Source organism: Acanthochromis polyacanthus, chromosome 15 (genome assembly GCF_021347895.1).
Source record: "Acanthochromis polyacanthus isolate Apoly-LR-REF ecotype Palm Island chromosome 15, KAUST_Apoly_ChrSc, whole genome shotgun sequence".
Taxonomy (NCBI): Eukaryota; Metazoa; Chordata; class Actinopteri; family Pomacentridae; genus Acanthochromis; species Acanthochromis polyacanthus.
The window spans coordinates 32662232-32674306 of NC_067127.1; the positions used below are offsets into that span (position 1 = coordinate 32662232).

Here is a 12075-nt window from a genome sequence, read left to right on the forward strand (position 1 = left end):
TTGGCTCATTTTTTCACAGCAGTATGAAGTCCTGCACCTCTATGGAAACAGAAGAACCATGACTAGAAGTAGAGAGAACTCAGAAATAAATGTCTTCCGTGCTGAAGTTATAATGCCATAAATCATAAAAAAAAAGAAAAATGAAAGTTGAATTTCTTTGATTTTAGACAACTTTAAAAATCTGCAATCAACATGTGCAACATCTTTTCCAAGTTCCCAATATTACCAGTACTGGAAAACAGATCAATATTTCACTGCTTGTATATTTAATTGTTTAATCCGTACTCCTCTCCTATGTGCTCTGTATGAACACTGACTGCAGTTCAACCCAGTTCCACTGAAAATTCTCATAATTTTTCTCATGCGATTGTTGGTTGCAGCTGAGTCAGTCCTCGCTTCTTTCTTGTACAGAAAAACAAAGATTTTTTTTTTTTTTTTTTTTTTTTTTTTTGATGAAATGTGGTTACTTCAAACCAGGGGTGTCGAACTCATTTTAGGCGCAAAACATTTGTCACAGGACTGAATTATAATTATAATTAACTGAATTATATAGTATTTTACTTTATGATCAAAATGACAAAAGTCAGACAAAAAAAGATAAAAAAACAACAAAAACAAAAATGTTACAAAAATGAGATGCAAAATAATAAGAGTGAGACAGAAAGCGACAACAAATGGGATAAACAACATGAAACAAAACAAAGAAGGCAAAACATGACACAAACAAAACCAAAAATGACAAACACAAGAAAAACAATAACCCAAAAATAGACAAACAACACAAGTGAGACAAAAAAACACAAAACGACACAAACGATCTACAAAACACAGAGCAAAACACAAAATGACAAAAATGAGACTACAAAACACCAAAAACAAGACAAAATATTACACAAATGAGACGCAAACGAGACACAAAAAACAAAAAATGAGACAAACAGCTCAAAACAAAACAAGAGATACAAAAGTTACAAAGCGACAAAAAATATAAGCAGGAAACAAAGCAACACAAAATAGACAAACACAAGCGAGACAAAAAACACAAAAAGACATAAGCGATCCACAAAACAACAAATGAAGCAAACACGTAACACAAAATAAGACAAGCACAAGCAAGACAAAAAGGAAACACAAAACAACAAAAACATGACAAAATATTACAAAAATGAGACACGAAATGACAAATGAATGATCTAATATTTTACTTTCAAATCAAAACAACTTGTCACGGTCTTGAAATTATTTAAAATTTATAGTTTTACAAATGTACAGTTTGCAGTTGATGTCTTCTCTGTAATTTTTACACTTTACAAAGTCGTCCTACGGGCCAGATTTAGACCCTCTGAAGGGCCAGTTTTGGCCCGCGGGCTGCATGTTTGACACCCCTGCTTTAAATGCTTTATTTGTGGAAAATTTCTAAATTAGACATGCTGAACATGTGATGTTTTATAAAATATATCGACTTCAAACTCATATTTGGCTAATTTATTCCAACAGACGCGATGTTAGAGATGAGTAGTTCAATGACTGTCAGAAAGTTGACTAATCTTTCAGTTTTTATCGTTTCTGTCAATAAAAAATTGCGTAATTTTTGCACAAATTCTAAAGATAACAAGCCTTTCAAACCAAAAAACGCCGGTAAAAGGCTCCATCCATCCCACGCTCTTGTTTCTCCTTCTCACCTTTTCTAGCATTCTGTCCTAAATTGATCTCTTCCTCGCTCCATGCACCTTTACTGACCTCCTTGTGGGCGTAAAAGCCTTTGCGCACATCCTACGCAAGACAAAAATGGCCACTCACTCTGCACGCTGCACTTGATCATGCCTTTATAGGGACCTGACTTTCCTGGAAGTCTGTTTCTCATGAACCTAATCAAGATCAACTACTCACTTAACAAGCTGCTTTTTTTTTTTTTTGAGTGTTCTGCTCACTTGTTTTTACGGGAAGTAAGAAGATCTTCTGTGGGAGAACCAGCAGCCCTCTGCGCTGCACATTTAGCTTCTGTCAGCCATCATGAGGAAGTGCAGGGTGGATTCAGTGTGTGAGGACAATGAACACGCAGAGAAACACTCACTGTAGGCACACTCGGGTTGTCCGGCCAAATATGTGTCGGCGTCGGGCGGAGAGTTGTTCTTTTGAAAACTGCAGTCATTAGTGCAGATATGCTGGTTGCTGTTTTTGGGTTGCAGCTCAGACGCACACAAACACGGCTGTAATTTTAGACTCTTATTGACATAATGCATTTTTAGACCTTTTCTTAGACGGCTGCTGACCTAAAACTAGCCGACACAGGGATGGCAGCTGAGAGAAGATGAGCAGGAATCTGTAGAACTTTGTAACTTTTTGTGTTATTTTAGCACCTTCTGTGTGTTTTTTTTGTGTCCTTTTAGCATCCTTTTGTCATTTTCTGTCTAATTTTTATGTCATTGTTTATTTTTTTTGCATTTTTTTTGCATTTTACATCATTTTTTTGTGATTTCAGCATCCTTTGTGTCTTTCTTATGTCTGTCATTTTTAGATGTTTTTGTGTCACTTTAGCTTCTTTATGTATCATTTTTGTGTCCTTTTGTGTTATGTTAGCCATCCTTTTGTGTAATTTTTGTCTGTCATTATGCTATTTTATCATGTTTTGTTATTTTAGCAGCTTTTTGTGTAATTTTTGTCTGCCATTATGCTATTTTAGCATGTTTTGTGTTATTTTAGCCATCTTTTTGTGTCATTCTTGTGTCTCATTGTATAATTTTTGTCTCTTTGTGTCATTCTAACTGTCATTCTGCACAGAAGTCATTTCTGAGTTCTGAGTGTCTATCAAGTTATTGTTTTAAATATGACCCTTAATCTTTGTCTTATTTGAAAAAAATAAAGAAAATGAACTGTTTGTCCTATTCTGATTCTGTAAAAAGCTAATTCTGCGGTCCTCTGTGCAACCAAAAAACCGTAAATGACTCAGCTGCACAGAACAAAAATTCAGTTTTGATGAGGATTTGATTAAGTTTTCAGTTGAACTGCAGGCTGTGTTTGCACAGAACAGAATGGAGACTAGTGTGGAAATAACAAAAATGGCCAAATTACACCATTTATTTGCCAAACTGTAAAAACACAATTATTTGGTTTTCAACCTTCCGACAGTCCTTAAATTACTCACATGCGCTTTTTTCATAAGCAAACTTCAACAAATCCAGGCTTAAAATCATAATGTTAAGTAAAAATCGCGTCATTCTACACATCTTATTCAAAACGTTTCCCAAAATAAACCATGTGCACTAACCATAATAAAAATAAAAAAGTTCTGCACTTGTCAACACAACCATCAATCCATTAGTGATTCAGCTGCAACCAGCAGTCAAGTTACAAAAAATCAGCAACTTTTTCGGCTGAACTGCAGACTGTGTTTACACAGTGCACATAGGAGACTCGTATTGGATGTAAAAATTACACCATTTCTCAGCCACAAAAACGTAAAGAATTATTCAATTTTTAAACTTCCAACGGTCCTCTACTCGCATGTGGTGTTCCATCAGCAGATTTAAACAAATCTAGACTTAAAGTCTGAATAGTTTATCAAAATTGCGTTAATGTACACATCCTCTTTACAAGTTTGCCCAAAATAAATCACGCGCACTAACCGTATTCTGTAAAGAAAACAACTAAAAAACAACAAGTTCTGCACTTCTCTATGCATCAGTGAAGGGAATTATGGATTCAGTCAAGTGACAAAAGTTCAGTGAGTTTCTTGGCTGAACTGCAGGCAGTGTATCCACAGACAGGAGAAAATACAAGTAGTAAAATATCTATATTTTGATTCCAGATTTTTTGCATTTGTACAACATAAATAAAGAAATGAACTAGTGTTGTTTTTTTTTGTTTTTTTTTTACAATTTATTGTTTTTACCCTGTAAAACCCAAATATAGACAAAAAATGACCAAAACCCTTTTTATATAATAAAAGTAAAACTGATGTATCTTTGCACCAGTGAGTTTTACAGGGTTAAATGTGCTTTATAAATAACTGAGATTTGAGAATGTTTTGTCTTCTGTAAAGACAATTAAATCATTAAACGTAATTGTTTGAATGGCAATTAATCAATAAATGTCAGTAAGTAAAATGTCACGATTGCAGCAGTTCTACAAGACATGTAGTACCATAAATAATATTGCGGCATATTAACCTTAAAAAAAGAGCAGTTTGATTTATTGCGTTTAACTGTCATACTGCACAGAGGGCATTTCTGTGTTCTTTCTCTTGTCAACTTTCGCTATTTTCTTTTCTTTGTTTATGATTTTTGGCATTATAACTAATTCCAGCCATAGTGTTGCAGTGAAAAATAAATGTGAAGTGACAGGAGCTAAACTCTGAGTAAAACAGAAACTGCTCTGGGTTCGGAGCTTTTGGTTTCTATATACCGGACAGTGAGTTGCTCCTGAATGTGACACTGCCTTGATTTATTTGCGAAGTGTTTTTCTGACAAGCATTCCAGGGCCACACACACTCACAACTCACTCTGGCCTGCAGTAACCATCATTTCCTGCTGCCACATCAGTAGGAAAAATGAACAAATCCTGCCATTCTCTTAAAGAAACGTCCAGGAAGAAGGAACACAAAAATCGACATAAAGAGGCGAATCAGCTCTCACATTTAGCAGCAAAGCACTGTGTCGAGGTTCCCCCGAAGCTTTCTGAAAACAGCGAGAAGATGTGAAACAAACCCGGATGAAATCAGCGAGTGCATCTCTGCCGCTCAGCTCTGTGTGGTAATGACTAGCAGCCAAGCGCTAATGGCTCGTAATGTTCCGAGGAAAATAGGGCAGCAATTCACCTTTTGTTTTCTTTTCTTTTCTTATGCAGACAAAAGTTCAAACCTCACTGCTTTGTTTTCTTTTTTTTTGTTCCCAGTTTTGACTTAGATTTTGATGAATGTGTTCGTTGTAGCTTCGTGTAGGGCGGGCGTGTTTTGAGGTGAGGGGAAGCGGTCCGTGACATCTCAGATCAAACACAGATAAGGAGTTACAGCACAAATGTGGACGTGGAGTCGTAATAAATGCATTTACTGAAAGCCGTATAAGCTTTAATCGATTTGTTTTTAAAAGAAGAAGAAATTAACGTCATTTAATTATTTTTTTTAGATACAAAATACTGCTGAGTCATCCTTTCCTGTTATCCTGTTTCCTCCTTTTCTTTGTATGTAGTTTTTCCTTTCTTCTTTTAGACTTGACTAATTTCTTCTTGTTTTTCTTCCCTTCTTCTATTGTTTAGCCTCTTCTTTTTGCACATTTTCCTGTAATTCCTTCCTTTTAAAAAATGTTCTCATTTTCTTCTCTCATGCATTGTGAGAATATCGATTAATTTTATTGCAAATTTCTTTTTTTTTTTACTTTTTTCCTCCTTGAATTGATCTCGATGAAAGAAAATTCTCCCAAATTTGACCTTATGCACAATGTTAGATATTTTTCTAGCACACGAAAGCATTTCCTTCAGATTCTGTGTCACTGTGATGTTAATACTTCTTTAAAAATCTTCAGCAGCACTTTCACTTTTCTTCAAAGGAGGTTTTCCTCTGACCAAGATATGGCTGCATCATGATCGTTTTGATTGTGTTTTGGACGGTAAAGACAATATGAGTTAATGGTTCGGTCTTACATAAGAAGAACAAGTAGAAACTCGTTCTGCAGAGACTGCTGCAGGGTGGCACAGAGGGCACATTCAACACACAAACATTAGAAAAACGTACACACAATAGTGCAATAACCATCGAGATGTGACTGTCTGCGTTGGCTTGTGGATCATCTGGCTGCATGCCTATAGGATGAGTGTGTGTGCGTGTGTGTGTCAGCAGTGGGAAGCCAGTATCTGTACATTTGTAATTACACTCAGGAAATGTTTATTCATGTTTGATTGGGTGGGACCAGCCGGGACTCTGGGTACATTTAAACAAACTATTTCAACATCCTGTTTAAAGTCGCTTTCACGAGGAGCGGAGGCACAAAAAAAAAAGAAAACTCTGTCTGAGGTGGACCATTGGCCACTTATGTAAGACGCAAATCTGAGGCCCCTTTAAACTAATACCAGAGGCCACTTATGTAAGACGCAATCCTGAGGCCCCTTCGAGCTGAGACCAGAGGATAGAGCTGACGGCTTATAAATATGAATGCAGTGAGGTCGGACGACAAGCTGAGTGAACTTCTGGATTAACTGAATGGAAAGCAAAGTGTGCAAAATATGATCTCATGGAAGGAATATGCTGAAAAATCAGACGCTGCACCTGTAAAATTGGAGGAAGTCAGTATGTCAGTCATTTGTGAAATCAGTGAATTCAAATCCAAAAGTTGTAGCAAAAAAATATCACCAAAGAAACCTTTTAAACTCCTCTTGCAGCATTACTTCTTCAGCACTGAGCCACTGTCTTCAAAAAAAATCAACAAAATTACACTTTTTCTCAGAGAGAATCATCAGATATTTAGCTTTCCGATGGTCCTTGAACTACTCCTCTGTTGGTAAAATAACCAAATCTAACCTTTAAATCCTGGTATTTATCAAAATTGCTTCACTCGACATGTCTTGTTTACAAGTTTGGCAAAAATAAAGTCTTTGCATTGTAACAACTAAAAACAGAGTATCATCAGATATTTAACTTTCTGATGATCTCTAAACGACTCGTCTGTTTGAAAAATTAACTACAGCTAAACGTAAAATCGTGATGTTCCATCAGAATCACCAAATTGACCAAAAATGAAGCATTTGCATTAACGTGATGTTCAAAAATTTAGGGGTGACTCAGCAGAACTGCAGGCAGTGTTTACACGGAGCAGATAGGTGACAAGTATGGAAACAAATTTTAAAAATGCAATAAGTAATGCATCTATAGTATTTTCCCAGTATTCATAAAATCTGTGGATACTTAAAAAATGTTGATTACAGTTTTCTAACCTACTTTTGTAAAATAGCTCGTCAGAGAAATACAGAATTTAACTTTCTTTTTTTGCCCCTTTTTATGATGTATGATCATGATTTATGTTTATGTATCTTTGTTACTCTGAGCAGAAGATGTTTTTTAGTTTTCTCTACATCTATCCATGATTGTTTCCATAGTGGTTTAGGAATTTATATTGCAGTTAAAAAGTAACCCACAATGAGGTAAAATGTGATGGAAGCAAACAGGAAAAGCATTCAGAGAGTGCAGTACTCCACCAAGGCTGCTCAGCCGTATAATTTCTGACGGCTAAAATCTTAAAAAAAAAAAAAAAAAGTGTCAGAAATCACGACAACATAGAATCTAGCCAATTTAACTTAGAAGTAGCCACAAACAAAATGACGTTGTGCTGAGCACAGGCGTGTGTTATGCATGTGTACATTATGTACGGATACTAAATCGCGTACCTAAATATGTAGCGGGTGGCGGGAATTGATAAGACTCAGAAACACCCCACAATTTAATCAATTGTTCCTTCTGTCATTTCCGACAGATGGGTCCCAATAAGTCTGTCGTGATCGATTTGTAGTCAGATCAAAATCATGTGATCAACAGCAGGCAGCTGATGTAGTGTTCACCTGTTGTCATAGTTACAGTGATGCCACACCGCTTTCTCACAATGATGCAGAATTCTTTGAACAAATCTAATCACTTGGTCTTTGTGTCATTTCTGACCTTCCCTGAAAGTTTCATTGAAATCCATTTGTTCGTTTTTGAGTAATGTTGTAAACAGACAAACGTACGCCAGTCGTCACATATCTCCACCGTTCCGTGGCAGAGTAATAAGTGCCCAGAGACTACTTTGTCAGCCTTGCTTTTTACTTGTGTATGACTTTTTTACTATCCCCATTTTCTCCTCAAACTCTGATTTTGCTGTTTTCGTGAACCTCCCTGCAAATGGACAACAATCAAAAGGAAATGTAACTTCCTAGAAGATCCTACAGCTCACTATTTGTCATCTCGGATTCTATTGTTTTCTTCAGGAAAAAGCAGAAATAAAATGCCAAATCACAGGAATATTACCCCCTTTTATGGCACTATGAAGAAACCTTAACCAGAAACGTGACTGTTATTCTCGCCTTCTGCAATGTGTTCGGTGTAATTCCGGATGAAGACAGGAAATTAAATTGTTTCGTGTGAATCAACTTAAACTGAAGACCAGAAATTGGCCCCCATCCTCACTTACAAGAAATGTCTTGTAATAGTTCAAGACAGTCAAGACATAGTTGAAAATAGATTGATGTGAATGCACGGGATTGAAAAGGAGATGGAAGGTGGAGGGAATAAAAGGAAATTGAAAGAATAAATTAATTTGAAGAGGGATCGGTACTGGGACAAACTAAGGTGGATAAAATGCACAAATGATGTGCATTTACAAAACTATTTCCTTTTCAATGAGGTTGTGTTTACATGGTGGATGTTAAAGCTCTGTTGTGTTTTGGTTCTGTTGCATTAAGTTTGGTAGAATTATAGTTGACTATTTGATAATAGGTTAAATAACATGATGGTCACTGATATGTTGTTATAAAGTTGCTATTTATTTGGAAATGTGAAATTTTTGAGAGGAAAAAGTCCATCTTTGCTGGAGTTTTTCCAGATCTAACTGTGGCCGAGTGATGGTGCCAGTGAATTTCAATTTTTCATGTATTTACATCCCAGTACCATTTTTAATTGGACATCAGGGATGCTAATTTTGACTAATTTTCTTAGCTCTTTGATGCACAACATTGATCAGGAGATACCCATTTTCCATTGAATGTAGGTCACTTTTGAGCCATTTTGTGGATCTAAGTGTTAATCAATGCCAACATTATCAATCATTATGTGAAAGAATTATAGCACATTTGTATGCTGATCTTGCACTTTTAGCATGATTTAGATTACAAAAAAGACAGTTCCGTATCTCAATAGGACATAGAAATGCAGTTCTACTAGCTTCTGGTTTGACTTAATGATGTCTGTCTGGAAGTCATAAGCATCACAGAAGTCTTTGTCATGGTGCCCCTTTACTAGCTAAACTCCAAAAGTGCTCTCTGCTCACCGATATAAACTGCTTGAATTCCCACTCCTCCTGGTAGAACAACCAGGTACTACAGCTGATCTACAATACATTCCCTGACATGCATTTCCTTTATCTTCTGCGTCTGGGTGGAAGTCATTAAGAGTCACAGAAGTCTTTGTCTTGGTGCCGCTTTAGTAGCTGAACTTTGAAAATGCTCTCTGCTCACCATCATAAACTACTTGAATTACTGCCTTTTTGCTCACATCAGTGTTAAAGTGAAAAGCATCCAAGTACTACATCTAAACTACAGTTAATTTTCTGACATACATGTGGAAAATATAAGTTTTCTCCATCTTTTTGGGTTTGTGAAGCTGTTTCCACACTACATTTCAAACGGCACCCTTAAAAAATACATAAATAACTTCAATGTAATTGGAATGTGTATTGTTGACAGAAATGGTGATTTGGATTAGATTTGAGCCAAAAAGAAATCTTTGATCCTGATACTCCTAACAAATATCCAGTTTATGCATATTAATGTTTGCTAGCGGTTCAGACCTTGAGGAGTCACACAATGACTCAGATCCTCTCCTTCTTGTTTCTTATATACGCAGCCCTTTATATCACAACACACACACATTCTCCCTCTTCCTTTTCTCTCTCTCTCTCTCTCTCTCTCTCTCTCTCTCTCTCTCTCTCTCTCTCTCTCTCTCTCTCTCTCTCTCTCTCTCTCTCTCTCTCTCTCTCTCTCTCTCTCTCTCTCTCTCTCTCTCTCTCTCTCTCTCTCTCTCTCTCTCTCTCTCTTATTTCCTATATGAAGAAAACGAACAGGAATTCAGGAAGGGGGACTGTCTTCCCGCGGAGCCCATTTTCAGTACCAAGAGAATAGAGCTGGGAGGGTGCGGTATACCGTGGTGTGTGTTTTGTGTGTGTGTGTGTCACAGGAAGGGCTCCTATGAAAGTGGAGACAATTAGTGTTTGTCACATAGCAATCTATTTCGTGTTCTTTTTATTTTGTTACTCAAAGGGAAGTCTGAGTAACATAAAATCCAAAGTATCTCATGTTTTTGAAATGTTGCTTAAATTTACAGTTGAATTTCGGCACCTGCTTTACAGACATTCGACTTTCAAATTAATTTCACCTTTGAATGTGTGAGTGTGAAGTACTGTAGTGATACCTATATCTGACAAGGTATTTAAAAGTCATCAAAATTCCCCAAATAAAGTGGTACAATTTCCAAAATACCGTATGTCCACAAGTATTTGGAATTGACTGGGCAGCAGTTATGGTGAAATCATTTGAACTGTAACTCATATTGTGGGATTTGATGTTAATCTAGGAATTTCTACTCTGCTTGCAAAATGTTTCATATAAACTTAAACACATCGTTTAAAAATTTAACTTCAATATTATACATAACTTTTCCATATTTCTTTAATTACATAAAGCATTGCTGTTTGTTAGTATGAAACACTGTAGTCATGAAGGATGCAAAATATGAACCATTTAACTGATAGTTGGCAGCAGTTACAATCTATCATATTACAAAATGAGAACTGCGAACATTAATCTGATATAGTAATTTTTGACAATTGACACATTTGTAGGGCTGGACCCAACTATCTGAATATTCGTTCGCTATGGCGGTATCCAGATATTAATTTTGGTATCCGAATATTTGCCCCTCACCCCCTCACCCCCCTGTCAGACATTACCCGGGCGGAACGAATATTCAGCGTTACTGTCTTCCCTCCGCCTTCGGCCCACATCGGCTCATATCGGCTCATGCTGTCATGTGATCACATATACATATGTCATAGACTATGTCTATGTGATCATCCCCTCCTCCCCCCAGACAAAAATATGGATATTTGGAGCTCGTCTCTTCCCTTCGCCTTCGGCCCACTTCGGCTCATCCCGCCGTGTTCGACTCATCTCGGCTCATCCATTTGTGTTTGTTACCACCACCCGAATGGCCGGGTGGCTGCCGACTCTGACATCACGCTTCACTTTGTTGCATAAACACAAGACAAGATGCCGAAGACCTTCGCTGTTTGGGAATTCTTCAGTTTAACTGAAGACAAAACAAAGGCAGAGTGCAACATTTGCGTCAGGGAGGCCAGACGAACGGATCCCAATATTTGGACGGGTCTCTTGCAGTCCAGGAAGACCAGACGAATGGATCCCAATATTTGGGCCATCTCCGCCACCGTCTTTAATAGGGCCCAAATATCCGGACACCAGAAACCACTATTCGGGACAGCTCCAAACATTTGCCACTAAACTGACCTCTTGGCCAGGAAAACACTGTCTAGACTAATTAAGTGTCACAAAAGTCTTTGTCATGGTGCTCCTTTCCTAGCTAAATCCACATAATGTCCCCTACTTGAACTGCCTGCAGCCCAAGTGACTGCCTCCTCTCGTACCTACATTGTTGATACAAACAAGATGTCATCTATTTAACTGAATAATAAGAAGCTCCACCTGTTGGAGCAACCAAGCACTACAGCTAATCTCCAAAACCATTTTCTGACATCCATTTAAAATGTTAATGACCATCAATCAATCACTTTTAATTAACATTCTTAATAGTTACGCATTTAATTCAGAGTGTATGACTGTCTGTTTTTTTCCGCTGTCTCTGCAGGACCGCTTGTTCTTCGTGATGGAGTACGTTAACGGAGGCGACCTCATGTTCCAGATTCAGCGATCGAGGAAATTCGACGAGGCACGATCTCGTTTTTACGCCGCTGAGGTCACATCTGCTCTGATGTTCCTGCATCGTAACGGAGTCATTTACAGGTAACCAGATCACTGTGCTTAAAATGATCAATAGTCAATAAGCAGCACCTAATAAGGTTTTCAGCCCTTCATGGATTATTACTCTGCCAAGGAATGTGGTGGAGTTATGTGATGATTGGCGTTGGTCTGTCTGTCTGTTAGCAACATTACTCAAAAACAGACCAACAGATTTGGATGAAATTTTCAGAGAAGGTCAGAAATGACACAAGGACCAAGTGATTAGATTTTGGCAGTGATGCTGCTTATAGTCTGGATCCACAGATATGTTAAAGATTTCTGTATCATTGCAAGAAAGCGTCACTG

The 12075-nt window shown here is 37.4% G+C and overlaps 1 protein-coding gene across 1 annotated transcript in view; it reads left to right on the forward strand.

Moving 5' to 3' along the window:
• Nucleotides 1–12075, forward strand: part of LOC110957547 (protein kinase C epsilon type-like) — a 128992-nt gene that overhangs the window by 85657 nt on the left and 31260 nt on the right. Inside the window, exon 11 of the mRNA XM_022203605.2 lies at nt 11618–11772. Coding sequence (XP_022059297.1) covers nt 11618–11772 — 155 coding nt within the window. The remainder of the gene's footprint in view (nt 1–11617; nt 11773–12075) is intronic.